General features: G+C 39.0%; 1 protein-coding gene across 1 annotated transcript in view; it reads left to right on the top strand.

Annotated features, from left to right (window-relative positions):
• XPO4 (exportin 4) overlaps positions 1-24,827 on the top strand; it is an 80,882-nt gene that overhangs the window by 6,526 nt on the left and 49,529 nt on the right. Inside the window, exons 2-4 of the mRNA XM_030234588.2 lie at positions 13,999-14,104; positions 17,634-17,775; positions 18,050-18,188. Of these exons, the coding sequence (XP_030090448.1) occupies positions 13,999-14,104; positions 17,634-17,775; positions 18,050-18,188 (387 nt within the window). The remainder of the gene's footprint in view (positions 1-13,998; positions 14,105-17,633; positions 17,776-18,049; positions 18,189-24,827) is intronic.

The following is a 24,827-nucleotide window of genomic DNA, read 5'->3' as shown; positions in this document are numbered from 1 at the left end:
TAACTATAAAGTGTTCTGATTTTTTCTTCTATGGTATCCATTGTGATTTTCTATAATTCTCTAGCTTATTGCATCCTCCAGTCATCTCTTAGCTAAACTGAAGGGTCTTGTCATTTTGTCATATGGGATGTTCCCCCATACATCAGATCATCCCTCTGTAATTTTTTAGATTTAGGACACTGTTTTTGAATGAAATGTCCAGAATTCTTTGATGTAGGCACTTGAGGATTTTAGATGGTTGTAAATTTTTAATATTCTTCTGTATTCCTATTCTAATAGTACTTAACATTGTACTTTTCTTAATTGTTTCAGAGCAGCAGGGTGATATTTTCAGAGAACCATACCCAAGCCGTTCAGATAATTTTTTGGAACAGTACTAAGTAACTTGAGAGTCCATCATATATATGTATAGTTTTTTCTTCTTTTGCTTAAGAGCTGGTATGGTTGGTGCATTTTACAGGCACACAGTTCAGATTACAGCCTGGGAGATTAGTGTGCATGTAGTGTGCACCATGCTAGTGAAACTCTTAACTGGGAGCCGAGAAAAAGTGTGCATGGAGCTTATCTGTACTAAAGTGAAGAGTTGAGATTAAAAAAGTGAGAACTGATAGAGATTCTGATATCTTTGAAAAGTAAACACTGTGTTTGATGAAATTAAAATCTAGTGAAATGGGATTATGCATGCTTAGAGTTTATTTCCTCTGACTGTTTCACAGAGGGAGTATTTATCTTTTTGAATCAATATGTTTCACACCCATTTGACATGTCACCATTGCATTGGCATATTTCTATATTTTGTTCTGAATAATCAATGTAAATACTGTGTGCTTGCTTCTACATTCATCTGTTGGAGAGCTTCATTAGTCCATAACTCCATCTGGATTATTCTTATTCAGGCACTAGCTACTGCTGTTTTCCCTTTAACCTGCTTCTAAGAGTCTTATCGTTGTTATGCTAATCTGTGTTCATTAGTTAATTAACAGCTTTCCCTATGGAGAGGTGGAAGAAATCCTCCTGATTATTAAGTTGAGCTGATCCTGTCACAAGCAGATAAGTAAAATACTCCTTTTCATCTGTTTCTGACAGTGTTTTGATTCTAAAAAGTCTGACTGAATTAGGTGTACATAAGATCTCTGCAATTTTGATGTGTAGTGGGGTGTATGAGTGGCAAAAACCCACATATGTGCTGGGAGATGTGGCATATAAGGGGAAGTGTCAGATCTGAGCTGTAGGAGATGTTGGTTCTTTGGACTTTGAAGTCCAAAACATCTTGTTGAACAGAGAGTAGTTTTTACGATAGGGATTTTAGGGAATGAAGGTAAACTGATAAGAGGATATACTTTAAATAGTCCCTCTTCTTCCTCTTTCCCATCTTCCAAAAAGGAAAACCCCAAACTTTCCTACTTCAGAGACATAACGAGTGGCTGCTGTACAGTGCTGTCTTTGGCTCTGCCAAAACTTAGGATAATAGTACACCCACCTGAGTGGTTGCATAGTGAGCTAGATTGGGTAGTGAATTCAGGGAGAAAAGTGTTTTTTAATTAAAGTAATTTTCACTGTGTTACATTAGAGCTTGCCTATGCTCCTGGAAGAAATTTGGTCAAATTATGTTGTTAAACCACTTAGGAAGTAGCATATACAATTCTCTTTCTTTTCAAATCAAGACTGATTTTTTTTTTTAGTAGAAAGTACATTAAAAAGATATTTAAGTTAATGTAGGAGCAAGTGAATAATGGGTTTGGCTTTTGTTACTTTGGAAGTCAGATAAGTTGGTTTAGTGGTACCTACCAAATTCAAAATTTACAGAACTACAAAAGTGACTATGAAGAAAGACTAAAGGTATATCATGATTTGTGCTGAAATTATGAATTTCACTCTTTGTTGTCATTCAGGCCAGCTGTGTTATGTGCAGCTGTGCAAAATGCTAGAGGCACAGCTGCAGTAGTGTTGGAAATACGCCTTACGCCAGGGTCTCTTGAAGGCTTTGTATAATTAATCTATGGCTGTGAAATCAGTGAAGTGCAGAAAGGTGTTTTGCCATGGAATTTTACAGTTTATGATGGCGGTCTCTGGAATTTCAAAAGCCTTGGCTAAGGTGAAGAACATCTGCAGGCCCAGCCTTGTAAGTGTGACATAGGCTATATTTTCATAGGAGCTTAAACCAGCCTAACACTGAGTGGCAGAGAAAAAACATTACTTGTCTTTTTGCTGGATTGATTATCTGCTAGGTTAGTGACCTGGACTGGATGTCAGAAGGACTTGCCAGTTGCCAAAGCTAGCACGGGATAGTAAAGTGTGTCTAGGAGTGGAGAGGAATGCACATGGCTGGAAGGAATGGAAGGTCTCCAAGCACCACAGCCTTGGAGTTCTGGAGAGGCAGCCACTCTTCATTACTGTCAGCTTAGACTAGGATCCTGTTGTAATGATGGAAAATAATAATACCAGCATCCTTCACAAATGTAGTTTGAAATCTGTTAATTTGAAGAGCTGCAGAAAGGCCCCATGGTATAGCATTGGAGAGAGTGGTATGTTCCTCAACTTTGTATTTCAGGTTTTTTGGAAATGCATAATTTGATAGTTTTTAAGACACAAAGAAGTGATTGAGCCATGTTCTATCCCTTCTTCAAGCTGCTTTGGAAGGACCTTGAATTTTACTTTTTAACATCACAAGTAAATATCTTGGCTGCATAGGTTTTTGCTCCAACAGTGTGTAAAGGAGGGCAGGGGCAGTTTGTAGAATTCAAAAAATGTGTTGCAGCATCATTAACACGGAGTGTGCAAATCCAGTAGCTGTGTGTACTCCAGAGGCTGGTTCATTTACTTGTACCACAGAATATCTGTGCCTCTGGGACTTAAGCATTGGTCTGCATGAAGATCAGGGTGCAATTGGATGACAACCAACACTCAGTTGTAACTTCCTTTATTGCTGTGAAACAATGTTCCAGCTATCATTAACTGTGGCATTGGTGATGGCGTTCAAGCAGTATCAGAGCTAATAAGCAGCAGAAACAATTGTACAAGCACAAACCACGCTGGCTCCTTGATGAGTTACAGCAGAACTGCCACCTGTGTCTTGTGGCAGCACCAGAGAAGTCATATCTCTGTGCACTGCCTGTCTGGGGATAGGTGGAAGGTGTTCAAGCTGGTGATGTGGGGTTAAGTGTTCTCCTCTCACTAATGTCATCATTTACATGTGTCACTTCTCTGCCTTAGGCAAGCAGCAAAGGTCCTTCTCCTTTCGATTATTTTGTTTGGTTCTGCAAATAGGTGGTCTTCAAAGTTTTGTTGTGAACTTCCCCAGAATTGATCTGCCACAGCTTGGTCTTGTACTGGTGGTCCTGGCATTCACATGGTCCCTTAAGTCAGTCCCTCACTCTTCTTGCCATGACTTCACACAGTTGCTGTTGGTGCTGGCAGACCCAGCCTGCTTGCTCTGGGTTTCACCTTACAGCTCAGTTGGTTTCCTCTTATGTTCCATCCCTCATCTAAAAGCCACATTTTACACATTTGTCACTGGTAGATTTCATGAGGACATCTCCACAGCATCTCTATGTATATGTGTATGCAGGAACTGGTGATCCCCAAGTGGCAGCCTGTATCTCTGTTGCACAGGACTGCAGCCCTGTGGGGGGATGGAATATGTTTCCCCTGTGCAGTTGGCTGCTGGTTTGATTCTAGGTGCCTTAAGGATGAACTGTGTGTTGTTGAAGACGTGGCTGAAAAGAAGTACATTAACCTTCGCTCATCTTAGGTGCAAAGAGAGCTTTGGGTTTTTCTGCATCGTCATTTTGTTTTGCTTTTTGTGTTGTTTTTCATCAAGGTCTTAACTGTTCACATTTAGTTTAGGTTTTTCATCTCTTGGGCCACTGGCATCTACTGTTTATTTTGCTAATAATTTGCTGCTATTTGGCTTCTCTTTCAACCATGGTCTTGGTAGCTTCCCGGATGACTACATCTTGCATTGTTATTGAGGAAATGTGAAAATAAGTTTACAAAACAGGCACACTCCTTTCTGGCAACAAGAGTGTGAATAGTGCTTTCCTCACCTGTCAAAAGCAAGCACCAAAGCCCAAGCACAAAAACAAATGTACTTCTATCTGAGAGAATTAGGGAGGGTAAGCTGCAAACCCTTTATTTTGTGAGGTTGTTTTAAGCAGGATTAGGAACAGATGTTGGGTAGCTTCAGAATAATGAATTGTTTAGTGGGGAATATATAAATGTTAAATTCTAATATCAAGAGAAATAACAATATTGTTTCTGGAGCTAGTCTTCTGTTCATTTTACAGTAATATTCCCTCTAAGAGGGCTGAGAATAAAATATATGATTATGACCACATTTCTTCATGATCATTTTTTCAGTGGAGCCTGAATATGTGGAGCCTTTTGACTGTTCAGAACTTGAGACTTGGCTAATTTGTGCAGGTTTCTTTGTGTGAGCTCAGGCACTCACTTTAAGGGAGCCCTAAAAATTGCATCTTCTAAATGAAATCCCAGAACATTTCTGTAGGGATTAAAATGCCCCCAACTTTATAATAGAAAACTCAAGTTTAGAAGAGTTTTTCTCAAAATATGTGTCATGTGTCTGCTCCTGTCTATCAAAGGATGAATATAGACATGTGTAGCTTCTTCAGTATCATGGTTCAGGCTGTATTTGCAAGAGTGGAACAAAGTGGTAAAACAAGGTAAAAGTAGAAGATGTCTTACTGTCTCAAGTATGTCTCAATTCTAGATGGATTTTTGCTGTTTCCCAGTATGGGCAAACTTGGGAAGAACCTTTATCAAGGTGTGTTCAGTGAAAGTTCATAATTTTTCCTGGATTTGAGTGAAAGATGATATTCTCTTCACAAAATTAATTTCAATTTCACAAATTCTCTTGGCTTTCTTATCCTCCACCTAATGCAGATTATGAACTTCCTCCTCAGGCCTCTATTCTGCTCCTCTTTTTTGCTAAACCTTGATTTCTTGTCTGTACCTTCTATCTGTCTCTATCTTATTCTGTTTTCTTATATGATTCAAATATTGTACTTTGTGTATGTTTGACTTGTTTCATTAAGTTTTCTTTAGTGCCCTAACAGTTAAAAGCCATTAATGAAGGCAGGCATTTTAGGTCATGCCATTTTGAAAGTACAGTAAACCAAAGGAGTTTTCCACATCAAATTTACATAAAGTTTAAAAACTTCCATATCTTGCTTTTAATCAACTCTTACTAAATAACTATGATAGGATAAAATGGTTTTGACATTTTCATAAGATTGATGGTGGAGGAAGTCCTAAACTGAATTTTGGCAGGGAAACTGGCTGCCCTGTGTGCCTGCCTTTCTTCATTAGCTTGGTAGGAGGAATTGCCTTTTTGATAGGAGTCAAAGCCCAGACTGCTCAGAAATCAAAATCTATCACTATTGCAGTTTAAATATTTCATGTAGTGATGGCTTTTGTCTTGTGTTTTGGGGTCTGAGGTGCATGGAGGTTACACCTTTGATGTCTCACTCCACTGCATGTGCTCACTGTAAAATGCTCCATGGAAGTAAAAGTAATGCCACCCTTACAGCAATGGGTGGTTATAGCTGTTCTTTCAGAAAGTATAATTTGAAATTGGACAATAGGGGAAAAAAAGATAGTATAAGACACTTCTTCACACACAGTATGAAAGTTTCTTTTGCAGAAGGAGAGGAGATGCTTACTGTATTTGATGTATAGTGAGCCTGATAAATGGGTATATTGTGTACATCTCAAGTTATAAACTTTGGAAAACAAGTATTGCCATTACCAGCGTTATTATGATCTCCTGTCTAGTAGGAGAGTGATCACGATGGTTCTTTGTTTTCTTCAAACTTTCTATAGAAATTCACTGTGCACTATCCTGGCACATTTTTTAAGTCGTGTCTGTGCTGTCTCATAGGCACAGAAAAGCAATAGAGAGGTGAGCCACTTGAATCTTATGACTGAGTTGCAATTGGGGTTTCAGAGGCTGTGGATAGGCTAGGATCCTATCTCTTGCTGGAGAACCAGAACCTGTCATGGGGATAGTCCACCCTGCAGTGAGGATTGTGGTGTGTGTTGGTGCTGGGACTCCTTTCCATCTGTTACCTGTGTATCTTCCATGCCTCCTTGTGGGGAAAGAGAGAAGCAGCTGGAGTTGGTGGGGCCTGAGGGAGAAATTTCGTTCATTTCCCTCAACTCTTCTCTTTCTTCCTTCAGGATAAGGAGGTCAAGGTCACTCCAGCTCCAGGGGATGGTCAGATTGTCAAATTTGCTATCATTCAGGATTTAAGGCCAGCCACCACCAGCCCTGCGATACCTGAAGAGTAGCTATAATGCATGGGGAGTTATTTTCTGCTGAATCTCTCATCTCTTAATAGGAAGATTTTGCTTTTACACAATGAAAGGACAGGAGAGCAGAACTTGAGTCTTGAATGCAGGTCTTGTAAGGGCACTTAGACTTTTTGTATCCTTTAGTAACATCTTTTGTTGCTTTGTTGGATCTTACTGACTTCAAGGGACCATGTGGATTTTCCCATTGCCATCAGTCAGTCAGATGTTTTAGAAAAGTTATTTTGCCAAACAGAACTGCAGGTCAGACCTCATTTGTGCTTTGAAATGTTAGAACAGTGAATGTAGAGATTAGAAAAGAAATAAAATTTAATTTAAGGGTCTGAACTGTAGCCTCATTCATCTTCTCACTGTCAACAGCCAGACTACTGTAGGCTAAATATCCATTATGGGATATTTCTCAGATTTAGCTGTGTTGTGCACATAAATAAAGGGTAATTTCAGTGGAGAGCCTTTAATAGTCTATATTTGTGGATCAAGTTGTTAGCAGAGAAGTAAAATCTCAGTAGTGCTTGTTGCTTGTCTGGGAGAGAAGTCTTCTCTCAGAAAATGTTTTGTTATTGATGGTAATGATTTACTTTGGCTCTTTAGTCAATTAATGTGTATATATATAGTATCTTATACAAGAACATTACTGAACTGAGAATAGCTTTTATTACAAACCACACTTTGTCTCCTGATTTACTTGCAAATGACTTAATAACATATTTCAGCTTCAAAATATAAAGCAAAAGTTGATGAGGAAAAAAGTCTTTTTTCCCTATTATTAAGTTTCTGCATGAAAGCAAGATGTGAGTGAGTAGGTGTGTAGGAGGCAATTCCTCCAGCAGTCACACATTTGTTCCAAATATATACTGAAAAATACTGTGCACTCTGGGGTTTAAATAATTCAAGTCATAATTACTTTTGGAGAAGACTTTTTTTTAATCAAAGGAAGTTTTTCTTCAGCCATAAATCTTCCCCATGTTATCTCTAGTGCAGGTCTGATTGGAAGTTATTTATTGCATCTTTCTTACAATCTTCAAAATAATCTTGGGTATCTTTCGAATTGGAGGCTGAGTCACTGCTGTAATTTAAATGATTATTCAAAATAGTAAGTGTAAAGGAAGTCATTGGAATGTAGTTGGAGATGTTTTTTGTGCCAGCTGAGTTTTCTGTAGTGACTATTACTCAAAGCCAGACAGTCGTGTCGTGACTGATCTGACTGGGACAGCAGAAGCTGTTGTTGCTATCAGTTGTCTTAAATTCCTTCTGGCCTTGTGCCCAAAGCTGGAGCATCTGATCTACTTGTAAAGCAGTTGCAGAGCTGAGCATCTTCATCTAGCCTGAATTGTTAGTTTGTGGCATCTGCTTTGTGAGAGAACAAGACATCCTTGCATCATTAGGTATCAGTGTCTGCTACAGAAGTAGGGTGAATATCTAAGAACAAAAGTGTGGCTCATTGTCCAGTTCTCTGTGCCTGACCTCTACATTTAATCTCTTCAATTAGCTGCTTTAATAGGACAAGTGACAGTTCTTGAGTGTGCTGTGATATATTGTAGGGGAAAAAGCTTATTTGAAACACTTGAAAAGTGTTACTGCTAAAACTGGAATGGAAACTTGTTATGGCTTGACTTCACAGAAGTCAGTGTAATTCAGTCTTGGGGCATGTTGCTTGATTTTACTTTGGTAGAGTCAGACTTGGAAATCTCCTTATTCTGAGTCTGATTCTTTTGTAAAAATTGCTCATACAGCAGAACTATTTTTGGGAGTAATTATTTCAAGGTATTTTTGTTATTTAAGATATAGAAATCTGGTTTTAGTGGGTTTTGGTCATCTTGGTAGAGGAGCACATTAATTTAAAATTGAATGGCTTTTGATTATCTAGTTATGTTGCAGCTGTAACAATTGCTTACATGGGTAGAGTAATATATTTAGCTGTCCTAAATGCAGTATGTGTACTAGTTAGAAATTATTGCTTGCCCCGTGTTGTTTTCTCCCTTTTTTTCTCTTTCTCCTTCTATTTTTTGCCTGTACTCCTCAGCTATGTTATCACCATCACATGGTGTTCCCCTGCACATGGTTCTCAAGTTCACTCATGATCTTTCTCCCTTGCATATGCCTGACTATTACTTGGCTTCCCTGCCTGCTGGGACATGTTGGCAAACCATCTGGGCTTCCTTTATTCCCTGCTTTTCTGAGCATGTCTTGCCTGATGGTGGCTGTCAGCAAAGTCCATACCCAGCAGTGCCATTGCCATCTGTGGTGGCTTTTGCTTATCCTTGTATATTGACAGAGATCTGTTTCCTAAGCTCTTCCCCCTGGGTTTCCCAGGCTTTCTGCAGCACAGAGTCTTAACACTGTTCTGAAGAACAAAAATGTCTTGAACTGGGTTTTCATAAGCCAAGAGAGGCCCACAGACCAGAGTTTGGGAACAGTTTTATTGTGCCTTTTGACTGCAATAAAGGCATAATTCCCCAACATATTTGGGAAGCTCGGTTTGGAGAGTTTGTGGTGAATTTTATGAAGTCACACTTCAGTAGAAGTATCAGATTTTTGTTTCTGCTCTTGTCAAGTTTGTAATATACTTCTCTTGCAGACATAAACATTGCCTTTGGCAAGAAGGGCTCCTACTTGGCTTTAGTACTAGCAGGTACAAGCAATTTGACTTTTTTTTTAAACTGAGAAAATTCTCTTAGTAGGCATGTTTGCCTTTCCACAATCCTCCTAGTGTTTAGGCTGTGCTGTTCATAGGGGACCTTTTTGATAGGTGGGAATACTGTGGGTGTCAGCTTAAAACACTCTAGTGTACTCTCTCTGTGTTCTCCCAAGTAGTGAAGTCTGGAGGAGTGCGTGAGTGTTCTTTGTGACATGCTAATTTGCAGATTTCCCCCAGTGTAACTGTAGGAAGATGCTGACTTTGGTTGTATTCAGTGCTGTCTTGCCATGGCAAAAGTGAAAAATCAAATTTTTTCTTAGCAAGATTTTTTCTTTCTACAAGAAATGAACCCTGCTCACCCCATCCTTAGTTATGTTTATATTTGATCGTGGCCAGGATTTTTCTTAGCAAAATTTTGATGCAAAAGTACCAATGCAAGTGGTTAATTAATATTTAAATAAAAAACTACTCCATTATTGCTTTTTGTAATAATGCTGTCACTTAGAAGTTGTTACTTCTGAGATGCTATCAGTGTTTTAAGTAAGCAATAAGTAAAATATTCTCTGGAATCTGCATTGATATTAGAAGAAACTACTTAACAATCAACTTCAACAAGGTGTTGAAGGTATTGAGGAGGTCGAGATTCATAGTCAGAAGCCAATTCAGTCTTTTTTTATTGGCCTTGTAAGAAGACAATTTTTTACAGTGAGGTTGGTGAAGCACTGGCACTTGTTGCCCAGAGAAGTTGTGGATGCCCCGTCCCTGGAAGTATTAAAGGCCAAATTGGGTGGGGCTCTCTGAGTACCCTGGTTGGGTGGAAGGTGAAAGTCTCTGCCCATAGTGGGGCAGATGGCCTTTAAAGGTCCCTTTTAACTATTGTGTGATTCTGCAATTCTATTCTGTGATCTAAAACCACTAAGAAAATAATGTAACTTCTAATATATGCTAAAAAAGTTGTATTTTGTATATCTGTGATGATTGAATGAAACTGCCTGAACAGAATCACTTGGGAGTATGGAATTTGATGCATTAAGTTTTTTTTTTAAACAAAAGGTGTTTTCAGACAAGAGGAAGGAGCTAAAAAAGCAGACTTCTGATGTGGATGTGGTGTTACTTCTTCAGCCAGTTAGTGGCAAATACAGGGTGACTTCATCTTTAGTCTTAATGAATATCTTGTATTTGCAACCTGTTTGCTTCCTTTCTATCTATTTGTATCTATTCTTTCTATCTATTACTATAACTTCTTGGCACTTTCCATCCTGGCAAGTAAGTAATAATTGCACTGTATTTTTAAAATATGTTACTGAGGTAGGAAATGCTTGTATAAAGCAGGTGTTTCTGAATACATATGTGTAGGTTCAGTTCCTCTGTATACATCTAACTACTCCTATTGAAAATAAAAGAAAATCCCAAAGCCCTTATTCTTCCCACATGTACATCAGCAGATGTTTCCTAGCTGTGTGTGTACTTTCCATGGCAGTTGGTCTCCCAGCTTCTGCAGTTACATTACTTTCTTAGGAGTTGTCCAGGCTTTCAGGTAACTTTATCGGTCTTGCAAGTGTTAGTCTGCTACAGTGTTTCTACTCTTGTCTTTTTTTTCAGTTTCCCTGTCCTTTGAGTGGATAGCTGCCATTTGAAACAGTAGTCCTGCTGGATCCTTTTTGTGGGCACTGCTGCTTCTGGTCCTTTTTTGTATCCAAACAGCTTTGGTAGTTGAAAGGTTGTAGTTTTATTTATAATGCTATGTCACATAGGAACTCTCTTCTTATGGGGCAGTAGCTTGTTATGCTAAAATCAGAAAGATGATCATTGTCCAGGAGAAGTTTTTATAGGTAACTTGCAGGACAAAAGAGAGAACAGATGGTTAGAGGTAATGTCAGACAGTACAGAAAGGAAAGTGATGCAAATGGTTTCAGTATGCCAAAAGAACCTACTCATTACTGTGTTTTAATTCTTGTAAGTTGGATAGTAGAGAAAAGTTTGAAGGAGTCAATTAGAAAGAACACAGTGAATGGCCGTGTGTGCTCTAGGGGACTTCCAAACATGATGAATATGAGGGTATGTTTCTAACCCTATTGTGCCAAGGAGGTGCTGGGCACAAGGATACAGAGCTCTTGGGCTCACTGAGCCAGTGTTTTTATAATGTGAAATATGCACAGAATATGTATATACTGGCTTTTTCTTTAAAGTAAAAACTAACTGGACTTTGCTTTTATTGTACAGATAAATATTGTCTGAATGCAGTGAAGGCAGTAGACTGTGAGCTTTAAGCTCCCTCTGGTGGCTTTACAGTACAGTTCAAACCTTAACTATTGCACTTGTCTGCTCTGGATGGTTTTGAGAGTTGAAGTTTGTAATGTATTATTAAGTTATTGTCATTTAAAAAATCAATACTGGAATATTATGTGCCGTATGCCTTTCCAAGGTGTCAAATATCTTCTGTAACCGGACATCAGAGAAGTAGAAAGCTAAAGTAATACAAAACAAGAGATCTACTTTCCAGTTATTATAAGCATAAAGGAAGTATTTCCCAAAAAACTTCTCTGGTTGTTTTTTTAGTAGTGCCATAGTTTGCAGCTAATATCCCTGAAAGTGCCCTGAAGTATTACAGGGCAGTGAAAATAGATAGGATCTCTGTTTGGCAAACTTTAATATAATGTGTTAATGCAAAATTAGTTTGGATCAGGTAGCCCTGATTTGGTCTTCTTGCTCTAAGGATGTGACTGTGAATGACCCTGGGCTTGCAAAATGTTATGCTTCATCACACCCAAAGGATTCTTTCTAACATGGCTATAATTAGTGAGGCTTCATGAGACTGCAAAGCTGTGAGCTGCAAGGTCAGTAGTGTTGAAAGGGAAATGTCATTCCACTCCCTTTCTCCCCATCATTGCTCTGGCTCTGGCACTTGTCTGGCTTTTTGATGCTTATTAGAGTAACAAATGTTCATTCCCCTTGCCCCTGGATTTCCGCTCTATCCTCTTTTTCTTTTGTGGACTAATTGATAGAAAGTATCATGTAAAGAGGTGACAAGACCATGCAGGTGGGACCAAGAAAGGAGTAGGAGGACCTCTCCTTTTGGTAGCAGGAAGTTATTAAAATAAGTCACTTGTCTCAAGAAATTTGATTCTTAGTTCTTGTGAAATATCATTGGGCAGAGCTGTATGTTCCTTGAGACTTAAAACTATTCCCAGGCATTGCACAGCAACAGAGGCTGTAGATTAAATGCACCTAAAATGATAACTGGAAAAAAGCAGGCTGCCACCACCCAATATGTCCCATACTGTGCTGGTTTAGGCTTTTTTGTTGGGTTATGGTGAACCAGACTGAGGAACTGATCTAGATGAAAAAATCTGGCATGATTTTTGGTAATCACCTTCCCAGTCTGCTTCTCTGTGCATTTGCACAAATGCTTGCCCTTACAGTGGGGGAGGGGGGAAGTGGGAACTGCCTTTTTTTCAGTTGGTTGGATTTATTTGCCGCAGCTCTGACTGAAGTGTGTATCAAGCTGTTGCTGTGTAGGTCAGTCTTGCATGTTTGATAAACTGCTACAGATATTCCTCTGGCATTCTGTACAGCTGGTTCTGTTGCAGTGAATGTAACTAGAGTCCATGCAGAGGAGGACGGTCCTTCACACTGCAAAAAACACAAACAGCTTTTCCCATTAGGAACAACTCCTGCTGCATGCAGGAGAGTTGAGGTTACCTCACAGAAATACCTGTTAAATCAGATTTCTTGTGGTTTATTTACTGGAAAATATTTCACGTACGTTAAAAGCATCATTGGTCTTGATGCTTCTATCCCAAAGCAGTGAATATAAACCTTGACTGAAAGATAGGTGGCACACATGGTCTTCTCAAACTGCTAGGGACAGGACTGGAACGTGGAGTTTGGAAGTTTAACTGAAGTTCAATAGCCTATGCTGTCACCTTGATCCTGCTCTGCAGTTTGGATGTGATCATCCTACATGCGTGCCTGTTCCTTTCTCAAAGATTGGCATCGGTTTTGCTTACCCTGTTTGTGGTAAGCAAAACTGATGCCAATCGGTTGCCCTGCAAGAGTATCTCATGCTAAGCTTGTTATATTTTGTATTTGCAGCCTGTGCAATTCAGATAAATCCCAAAAAGCAGAAGTCCAAGAATATTAGTGGCAGAAGTGGAAAGCAGTGTGGTGCTGTGAGCTGCTGATGCTTTCTGCATGGCTGTTTTTACCCTGTAGGGCAATGTGGAGTGTTGGGGTTGTGCAGTGAGTTGAGGCTGCAGTGCAGGCAGCTCCTCTGTGCTCTGCAGGCACCTCACAGGAATCCAGGTTATTGCATGGTTTCATGCTTTACCTCGAGCTGATTTTTGGGTGGAAACCTCCCTGGAGCTGGGAGGTTTCAAAAGAAGAGCATCAGGTGTTACCTGAGCAGCCAAGGTGCCCAGAATGTAATGGGGTGGGTGTATATAGGGATGGGTGTAAGCTGAGGAACCGCCATAGCCATTCCCAACTTGTCTCTTCAATCACACCAGTCCTCAGGATGTCAATTTTAATATTAAACACTAGAGGGTAGTATCTTCCTGGTATATACTTTCTTTTAGAATGTATCTGTAATAATTTTTAAATCCCCTGAATTTATTATACAACTACATATTTAAAACAAATGTAAAACTAAAGAAAAAATAGTGCTTTGCTACCAGGACTGTGAGTGAGTTTAGCAGCATTTAGTGATGTGCAGTGGTGGTTTTGGTCTGAGTAGAAAAAGAATTGGTTTGAATTTAGAGCTGACTTCTAACTTTCTTCAGAAACATTGTCAGGAAACTATACTTAAATTATTCGCTCTCTGCCTGATACCGCGATATTCACACCTATGTGCATGCAATGTAAATGCAGAGTGCTATATGAGAAAAGGTAATAACTGAGAGCAAGCAGTTTTGCCAAGAGATACTGGGGTTTGGTGTTTAACAAGGCAAGCATTTATGTGTTTGACATTCATGACATTGCTTTTAATATATTTTTGATCAGTGCTTGAATAACTTTTTTTTTTCTTTCAGGCACCACCTTCCATGGTCAACAATGAACAACGCCAACATGCTGAGCACATATTCTTATCATTTAGAAAATCAAAATCACCATTTGCTGTTTGCAAACATATTTTGGGTAAGTTTCAATAAATGAATTTAGGTATGTACATTCTTTTGCAACTGGAACTGTGCTGTTCTTTTGCAGCTGGGACTATGAACATCAGTTTTGATTTTAATGACAGGGACTTTTTGATGGATGGTGAAGCCTGTTGCTGTTCTTTTTTGTTTTATTTCTGTGAGTTTCAAAGGTGTAAGGTGTAACTTAAAGTAGCTAAGTTTCTGATCTGATTTAATAGATTTCCTCTGCAAAATGATTACTGTAATACTGTCTAATCTGTGCTGCTTGTGCAGCTGCCAGTAGTGTGGTTGCTTGGCTTTGTGCTTGCTTTCCATTAAATCAGCCAACGATGCAATTTTATGCACTTCTACCAGATTTTGCATTAGTGCTGAAATGAGAATTTATTTCTAGTTGAGCAACTTAGTTGTTGTTGACAGCCCAGCTGGAGAAAAAGGGGAAAAAGTTAGAAAAGTATCTGTCTACCTGGTACAAGCAAGACAGTATTGATTTGAAATTTTTTGTGATTATACCTGTGGAGAAAGGAAAGAGGCAGATACCACCCTTCATCTGAAATTTCTTTGATTTTAGTGCTCTAAAGTGCTCTAAATGTGGTTGGGTAGCTATTTATAAAAGAGAAATGTTTTTACAGGTGCTATAGAGACTTGTTCGAGTTTGGCAGCTAGATCTGAAAATTACAGGGGCAGTAAAGATGTAAGATTGCTGCTCAACACTGTAGTATTGACCAGATGTGAGTGCTGGGGACAGGTGAGGGGGAATTTCAATGAGAACTGACTCTGAGACCTGACAGGGGAAACCTCAAAGTTTGCACAAAAGAACACATGCCAAAACCACAAAAAGCAACTTTCCTTTTAAAGAATTTACCAGAATGAACAGAGAAATATTATAATTATGTTGAAGATATTCTTTTCATACTTAATTCATTCTGCAGTGTTTTTTTAACAATTATTTATAAATTTACTGGATTAGAGACTTAGAATTCATTAATATTATGATGTCAGCATTGCAGACCTACTGCTATTTTACACTGTGATATATAGATCAGGGTGTGCTTCCTTTCCTACACCCACTCCACACCAAAATATTTCTCTAAAAATGAGGTTCTTCTGGGTTTTTTAGATTATAGAAGTACTGCATCTGGTTTGGAAAGCTGCAATCACACTTTTTGCATGATGGGTCAGCAAAATTGATGCTTCTTGTTTTCACGTTGATTTTTAGAGAAAATAAGGTGGGTGAAAACATCCTTAAGTGACTTTGTTTGCAGACCATTTGGATCTAAGAATGCATTCAGAAATAAATCAGAAATCAGAAATAAAGAATGACATCTCATGAAATCTTAAATGTGGCTGGTTGAACGTAATATGACGTTGATTTTAATACTTTTTGGATGTTTTGGTATATTACATCCTTAAACTGTTTATATGATACCACCATTGAAAATCCAGCATGTTTCCACATGGGGCAGGTTTTTTGTGGGAATGTAGGCAGTTATGATGCTGAGATCTGGAACTTGGAGACTTTTTCAAAACTTTCTGCTTCTTCAGTATCTGTACAGTATGGACAGAAAGAACAGGTAGTTAAGATTTGGGAGTTGAGGAAGAAGAGGCAGGGATCCTGAAATCAGGAACCAGGAAGGGAAACAAGCTGTTCATGATGAAAAATAAGACTTGCGGTGTACTGAAGGGATGTGTGCAGAGAAGATGTGCTGGAAGCAGAGGACCAAACAGATGGTTTTTAAAAGAAACAGGAAAAAAATGGTCACGACAGAAGCTGCAGTGGAGGCAGAGAGAGATAAGATGGATGATGTCATTTATGGAAAGAAGAGTGTGGGAATGAAACAGGGAGAATAATGGAGAAGGTGAGCATATGGAAAAGGGGAACAGCCATTACCATGTTGTTCTTTAGAAACCTGGGGTTGAAGCCAGGAAGCACAAGGCACTACATTCTGCTGTAAGCTCATAGCTGTTCAGTGCTCTGGCAAAACTTGTCCTTTCTTTAGTAAGTTCCGTGGAGGATCTGCTGCTGTGGTTGATTACAGGCTCACACCGGGGGCTGCAGCTCTGTGTGGTAGCAATCGCAGTTGTGCGGCTGCGGGACTTGGCACAAAGGGGAAACGCCGTCCTTTTTTAATTACATTCTCTTTCTTTGTGTGTGTGTGTGTGTGTGTGTGTATGAGTTTTGTACATCTAGAAAAGCTGAAGGCCCAAGGTAACAAGTGCCAGAATTAAAATTCCCATGCAGGAATAATTCAATTTGTTTTATATGTGTTAGACATACACATTAATTTTTTACTTAAGCGGTTACTTAGTTTTCCAAATTAAGCTAAGTAGATTTAAATGTGGTTTATTTTTATTTAAGCATGTTTACCTCTGTGGGTTTAGATTTGGAGCCTGATTAAATTACTTTAAAATATTTTAGCATATTAGCTGCTGTCTTTGATATAGAACTTGCATACAAAGGAAATTTATATTATAAACTTGTGTGTATGTAATTGGGGCAAGGAAGTTTGCTTTGTAGTAATTTAAAGTGCTTCATCTCATGATTGAGATTTTTTCAAACACAGTTTTTCTAGTCCTGGCAGGTCAGCCACTATAGCTCAAACTCTGTTTCTTGTTTGGGAATTTTATTCCTTATTTAATGCTTTTGCCACTCGATGGCTGCGCCCTTTCTGAAAATTCTTTCTGCAGAGCTCAGAATGTTTTGAAACTGACTTCTGAAATATTACCTGCAATTTCCAAGTTAAAATTTTTAAAAGCAAAGGAACAATAACAAAAAATGTCTCTGTAGCTTTCTAGCATCATAGAAATTATATTAATATTCTGCCATTTCTCTTTAAATTGTATTTTGTAATCACCCAAACTGTTAACCTTTCTCCATAATATACTTTTATACTTTACTTAGTGCATCTGTATACATAGTAATCCCATAGTTAGATAATAATGGCAAATGATTCCTACACTGTGGTCAGAAATTACATTTTGGTTAACTCAAAATAAATCTGGGAACTTGAACATGATGTAGAACACTTTAAGTACACCATGGTATAAAATTTTTTCTTGGAAGTGTTACTTTTGAGTGCAAGTGGATTTGCTTCTTTTTTTTACCCGTGAAATTTATTTACTTTTATGTACTAATTGTTTCAAAGGCAAACACAGAAACTTCCAGTTTTTTCATGTCTGTAATATTAATCACTTTTATTAATTAGTCTATTGGAACTAAATCTGTCATCTTGCTTTTTTTTTATTCACCCATTGTGTTAGCATTTTATTCCTGTTCTTTGAACCAGCCTCCTAGCACAGACAACTTTTCTCCTAGGTCATTGCCTTAAATAATACCAGACAATTTGATAATTGGGTTATTGATTATTTCTCCCTCTTTTGAGTTGTAAATTCCTTCTCTGTTTTCATAGCAACAATATTCTATTTAATAATAAATGATAGTAAGTTCCTTTTTTTTTTTTTTGTTGGAAATACATTCAAGCTGAATACATGTTTTCTAATACTCAAGTTGCCTTTGTTTTTTCCCGCAGAAACTAGTAAAGTGGACTATGTCCTTTTTCAAGCTGCCACAGCGATAATGGAAGCAGTTGTAAGAGAATGGATTCTCTTGGAAAAAGCTAGCATTGAGTCACTGCGAACATTCCTTCTAACCTATGTCTTACAAAGGCCTAAGTAAGTATAGAAAATACACCTCTGAACATCTAGAATTCTGCATAAAATCTGGGCTATCATTTTTCGTTTCCCTGGGCTGTCATTTATTGTTTCCCTGGGTAGCAGTGCAAGATCATTTTAAGAATAATTTGTCTTCTGGTCTTAGCAGTTAACTTCTGTCAGCTTTCCCTTATGAATTCACACAAGATATGTGAAAAAGAAATGTGTTTAAAATTTTATTGAGCATCGATGTCCAGAATTACCTGCAATTATATTTGTGCAATGTTGTTTACAGCCTCCAAAAGTATGTTCGGGAGCAGATTTTATTAGCGGTAGCGGTGATAGTGAAACGGGGATCATTAGACAAATCAATCGACTGCAAAAGCATTTTTCATGAAGTCAGCCAGCTGATCAGCAGTGGTAACCCCACTGTGGTAAGTACTTAGCTTTTTTTCTTCAGAAGTTAAGCAGTCTGTATCAGCAGCTTATGTTATATTCTTAGTGGCTATAAAGTATTTTATACTTCGCTTATACAATTAGTCATTAAGTTGGTAACTATCCAATCATTTACCAAACTGGAGATTTTTTAGTGTTTTGGGACAAGGGGTAATATGTATATACATACTTCGGTATACAAGGAGACCATATTTTTAGGGAATGTTTTTCTGAATAGGTGCTTTAAGTGCCATAGTTGTGTGTTGATGTTTTGGTTTTTTTCTGATGTGTTTTTAAAAAAATATTATTTGTTTGTTTTTTTCCTCTGGTTTTCTTTAATCTAATAGCAAGATCTAAAACAGATCTTCTGTTAGCTGAGAGGTTCTTTGCACACTCTGTTCCCCTTCCATCTATGCAGTGCTGCACTCTGCTGCGGCTCAGCTGTCAAAATGGACTGTGAGCAGGAGGCATAGGCCTCTGCTGTTCTTTGGGAGACAGTAGGTGGAGAGAAAGGGGTGTGAGGAAGTAGAACATGGAATGGAAATACAAAACTTATTCTTGATTTAATGTCATACTACTGGGGGTAAGTGTTACCTTCGATACTGAGCTCAAAGTGGAAACAAGGTGTCCAATATCTATCTATGCATTTAGTGAAATTCCGTTTGCTATGCCAGGGGATAAGTTTAGAATAGGTCATAATAGAGGCATGTAACTAGAGCTTAAAGAGAGGTGATTTTTTTTCTCCTACCAGATGAAAATCAAAGAGTATATATAGATTCCATGCTGAAACTTTAACTGAAGCTTTTCTCCAAAAAAAAAAAACCTTGAGAGAACTGCCTCATGACACTGCTAAGCATTTAGAGCAGCAGTTGTACTAGATAGATGGGAGTGACAAATATTTAACTCTGAAAATTCAATCAAAGTGTACTAGAAGTAATCCAGCTCATGTCAGGTCCTAAAAATAGCGTGTCACCTCTGAGCAACAAGTAATATTGCTCCAGGGTATGGAAATTTCATTTAGTCTTGTAAAACTTAATTTCACAGTTATTTACCTTAAGGAAACTGTTTTAGCCTTTTGATTCTGCATAATTTGGATAGAAATGGTTATTTGTTAAGAAGAACTGAGTTAATGCTTTTTTCCAGGAAACATAGCTTGGTTATTACAATGGAGCTACAGATGAGGTTTTCAAGTTTTATGCATGCCTCTGTGTATGCTCATGTAGTTTGCAGGATCTTTGCAGAAAGCTACAAAATGACATAAATAGAAACGTAGACTTTGAACTAAGGAATGCACAGTCCAGCTTGTGCAGTTGTATTCTGTGCGTGCACTGTCCACAGACACACTGCACTGACCACAGCATACAGAAAGCTAAGACTGCCTGTTCCAAGCATATCATCCTGGGCATGCTGCAGAGCAGAGCAAGTTGCAGAGGAGCTCTGGCTGTGGTACTCTTCAAGTTCAGCTCACTGCCAAATTGAGCTCAGTTTTTCATTTCCCTTTATTTAATTTTACTTTTATTTCCCCCTCTTCATGAGTATGAATTTCTCCACGGTTTTTCCAAAATATTTATGCTCAAGTTATAAGAATGGTATTGAAAATGTCTAGGATATATAATGAAATGATGTTTTCTGTTCTGGTATGCTAGTAAGACTTAATAGCAAAAAAAAAAAGACCTGTGGTGCTGCTGAAACGTCTTTTCTGTATGGCACAGTGTGTGGTTGGTAGTCTTTGGCAAACTAGTTATAAGCACATGCTCCCATGTATATGTCACGGTTTATATTATAAACCAGTTCTCATTCATGAAAATGTTCTTGTAATCTTCTGAGACTTAGCTGCAGGAGAGACTCTGGTACTGGCACCCAGGACTAGTATGTGCAGTAATAAAATGGTGTTTCAGCATGCTACCTGCCAAATCTGCTTTCTGAAGGGAGTCAAGGCATGCCTCTTGTATAAATATGTAACAACTTTGAAAGGTTGTATGAAATAACTCACACAATGAATTTTTTATTATTTTAGTTATCTTTTCAAATATGGTTGGTGGTTTTGTTTCTTTACTAGTGTCCCTGTAGCATTCAGCCATATTTGAAGGGGCCGTGTGGGACCCCAGTGGTGCAGTTGCCTTGCTGCTGTGGGGGGAAGTCTCAGCTAAGGGTGCTTCAGGGTACTTCTAGCCAGGGTGCTTCAAGCCCACATCCTGAAAGGAGTGGTGCTTTTAAGATTCAACATGTGCTGTCAGGACAGTGCCATGCACTGTCACAGGTGCTTCTGGAGATTCATTTATATTAGTTACTTGTAAATACAGGCCTCCATTCAAGTCATGGAAGAGGCTTGAACGTAGGTATTGAAAGAGGTCAGCAGATGTTTTCCAGTCCCCTCTGCTTCTCTGTGGAAGGAATTATTCCATTTTTTGACATTTTTCCCATGGTGTGATGCGCACTCTTGCCTCCTTGTACACTCAAGTTGCAGAAGTCTGTCACACCTTTGTGACTCCTAATTCTTTTTCCAGTCTCTTTGTCCTTTCTGTATCCTTCTCAGCCCTCTGTTTTGACCTTCTACTTACCCGTTTGTGTCGTCCTGCCTGAGGTTCACTACACATGAAGTCAGCAGCAGGTCACTTCATATTTAGAAATGTTTAAAGCTCTCAAACAAGAGCTATCAGCAGCTCTTAGCTGCTGATAATTGATTAGAACATGGTACTAATTACGCCAAGGTTGTGGGTTGGTCCCCATATGGGCCATTCATCTAAGAGTTGGACTTGATCCTAGTGGGTCTCTTCCAACTTAGAGTATTCTGAGGTAATGGCTTTCTACAGCAGTTTGTAATTGAAAGAAAGTCCATTTTAAAAAAGCAAAACATTCTCTTGTCTGCTTCTTTTCCTCCCTGTTGGCTGTAAAGCTTCTTGATCCATCTTTACCTTACAAGAATAATGCAGATGCTGAATCTATTCCATTCCCTGCGATCCTCCAGCCAGTTTCTGTCAGACATCTGTACTAACTTTGTGATCATCAGCCAGTACTGTCCATGAAATCTTTGGGACTTTTGAGAAATATCTTATGAAGATCAAGTCTTGATAGTTGGGGTAATTAGGAGGGCAGTGAATGTAGATGGTAGTGTCTGTTGTTTGTGTTGTTTTGCAGGGTTTGATGTGCTTAGTACCTCAACTTCTTGAGTACTAGTTAAAAAGATCTTCAGAGGTGGATGTATTTTGAGGCTAGGACATGGAGGTATGTAGTGACAAACTGTCATATGAGCAAGACTGATGGATGAACTGTTGGGAAAAAATAAGGAGGTTGGAAGGAAGATAAGGAGAGGAATTGTGATGAGAGTAATAAAATTACTTAAGTATTGAGTAATCTTTTAATAGTGGAACACAGTGTACGTGTTAAGGAAATAACAAAACACTAAGTAGAGTTAATACTTCAGGGATGGGAAGGATGCATGGTTAGAGCCAGGTTTAGAACTGGAGTGTTGGCTTCTGCTGCTGCTTCTCTGCTATTTGGTGCTTTATGAATCTCACTGAAGAAACCTTTGTATGAGAAGGGAAAGCAAACTTTTAGTCTGGCTGCCTGTTTATTTGTAACTGATTTTAGGTAGTAATCCTCTAGAAGGACAAAGATTAGCTTTGGAGTTCTTGGTTTTGTTTTTTCTGGTTCCTCCTGTATTATCAATGCAAGCCATCCCTCTGCTCATGAAGGAGAATCTGTAATCTCCCTTCAACAGCAATTCCAGGATCTCTTTTCAAAATCTTCATTTCTTTGGGGGACAGAGTTTCTGGCAGCAGACACAGTGTCATGAGCTAATCTTACAATTCTAAATGCATGTTTTCTATCACCAATTTCAAGATTTTGGAGAATTGCGTGGGCCAAGATCTTCTCAACTATAAATGCCTTCAATTTTTTGGCCCTTTCTTCTTGTGTTAAAATATTCTGCTTTTGCATAGCTGAAGGATTTCATTTGTCCTTCATCCCTGCCAGAAGGACAGGAATCCTGGCAGCTAAGTGACTGACTCCCAGGAGGAGTATCTGATCTGCGTGTGAACACAATCAGATTTTGTTTAAAACCAGACCAAGATATAGATCACACCTCAATTTCTTCCAGTATATGTGTAGGCAGGTGGACAGGGATCCAGCTGCTATAGACTTGACATGGGACTGGGAAGCAACAGAAGCTGTGGTTTTTTGAATGTATTTTAATATAAAGCTCCATATCTGAAGCCTACAATTTTTTTTTTTTTGTATATGGAAGACGACTTGTCAAGACTCACTGGAAAAGCTCTGGAATCCTAACAGTTCCTTTTCTTGCAACATTTGTAAATGTTTTTCTGTTTCTCAGTGTTCCTAGTTGGGCTAAACAGAAGATCCAGCTGCTTCAGATTACCTTAAGCTTCTGAGGGATGTGCTGTGAATGGATTTCATGAGAGTGGTGGGAAATATTAATAAGCAAAACTCTAGGCATTAATCTTCATTGAGGCTAATCTATCCATTATAATGGCTGCCTGGATAACTAGTTACATTTATTTAGCATTTACAGTTCTTGTTTCTATTCTTTGAAGGGATTTTTATTTCTGGAAGCCTGTCTAGCTGTTACTGCTTCATGTGGTAGGGTAGGAATTGGAGAGGCTGCCCTGACTTTCACATCTTGACAAAAACATATGTATTATGTTCACCCCAAGCTGTGTCTTCTGGTCTAATAAAATTGTTACCTTGTTCTATGTACCTCATTGCCCTTGAGTCTAAAACATAGAGGGTGAACCAGGATATTTAAGCTGATAAGTTCTCTATAAAGGCTTAAGTTAGTGTGTTAAAGGTTGGTTTGGGAATTTTAAGAATCCAGAAACTACTCCACATGTGAGCTTAAAATTCAGTGATAGAAATGTAAGAGAACTTTAAAATGTAAGTGGCTTTTTAGTAGTGGCTTTTTTAGTAGTATAATTAATCAGGATGCTTTTGCAGTTTTCAGATTTTTCTGTTGAAAGGGTGGCTGGCTTTACCAGAGGTGCAAGTCTCCAGCTTAGCTGCCTAATAACTACTAGAAATTGATAACTCCCCAGTTACATTTACACTAGAGCCACAGTTTCAACGACAGGGCTGGGAAGTGAGGAGATGTGTTCCAGGCGGTGAGATGTGTGTCCCCTGTTCTATGTATGGCATCCCAAACCCTTTCTTTCAGCAATTTTGCCATCTCATGAGATTTGCACCTGTGGAGTCCCTCACCTGTGACTCCACAGACTCACTGGGAAAGAAGAAATGAAGCCTTTCCATGTGTTATGCCATGTATTTTTTTTATTACACTGGAGTCACACAGGTAAACAGGCTTGAGGGGAAAAGCCTCTTTAAAACATTTGTTGACCTTGCCTCCTTGGTGTTTAGTCTTTCTTCCTCTCAAAGGTACCACCCTTCAGAATAAATGTGTTCAGTAACATACTGGATCTTTGTGTTAGTCTGCTTAGAAACAGCCCCTTCTCCCTTACAGCCTCTTATTTTTTTCTTTGGGCAGATCTGCTGTGGAACACAGCCGTGTAATGCAGCTCATTTGACATAGCTGGCAGTATGGCAGGCAGACCCAGGCAAGAAAGACCAGGAATGAGTACTGGGAAAAGTGGGGGGAGGGAGGACACCTACCCACCAAAGAGCATGTGTTGGGATGGTGTATATTTAAAGCTGGGTGCTGCTGATGGTGAGCTGCATGGCTAATTATTCGTTATTTTGAGTTTGATTGTAAGTCCTGTATTTGTTCATGCAGCAGTGGTAGGAGTGAAGATCCAACTGGTGGCATTCAGACAAGAACCTGGAGAAGGATATGTTACCTTTATAAAGGATATGTTACCTTTATAAACCTTATAAAGGTTTTCAGGCCTTCAACTACTTTTATGAGATTACTTTTTTTTTTCTCCTCCTGATTTCTGCTTTGCAACTTTGCCTGTCTCCAGAGAAACAAAGAAAAGCAAGTTTTGCACCCTGTGCTCCAGCAAACTCTGCCTGAATCTCTTCCATTATTAGTAGAGGCTGCTACTTCCCTTCTCTCTTTGTCCAAAGCCTGCATGCTTCACATGCCACAAGATCATCTTCCTCTGGCCCATGGTGATTCACAGGGGAATTGACTTTTCCTTTCTCAGCTCACCGCTGGGGGTTTCCCTTGCTTTGGCTGGTTCCTCCCAAGGAAGGGAAGCAAGGTCCTGCTTATTGTTCCACTGTAGCTCTGATGTGCTGACCTGGTGCTGCTCATCTGTCTTTGCACAGTAGCAGAAAGGGAATGAGAGGAAAGGAGTGCACTGCCCAGCCAGTCCCTTACTGCTGGCAGCACAGAGCTGCAGCTGTGGGTCCTATTCCTATCATCATATCCCTGCCTATAGCTTTTTTCCACCACTTGGCTCATTTGGGAAGGGACAGATGAAAATCAGTGGGTTCTTCCTGCTGCTTGCTTATGTTTCTTCAAAATATGGTCTGGTTTTCTTTGGTTGGGAACCACTACTTCAGCTCCTGGGTTCCCCACCCATCTTGAAATACTCCCAAGTTGAAAAGTTGGAGTAGCCCCAGTTATTCTGTGTACTTAAAGGTATTTATTTTGGCCCTTTGGCCATCCTTTTAACCTTCCAATCTGGAGTTGCAGCTTATGTTCTGGAGATTTAGATACTCTG

This window comes from Serinus canaria, chromosome 1 (genome assembly GCF_022539315.1).
Source record: "Serinus canaria isolate serCan28SL12 chromosome 1, serCan2020, whole genome shotgun sequence".
Taxonomy (NCBI): Eukaryota; Metazoa; Chordata; class Aves; order Passeriformes; family Fringillidae; genus Serinus; species Serinus canaria.
Note: the sequence above shows the minus strand (reverse complement) of the source record. Positions and strands in the feature narration are given on the sequence as shown.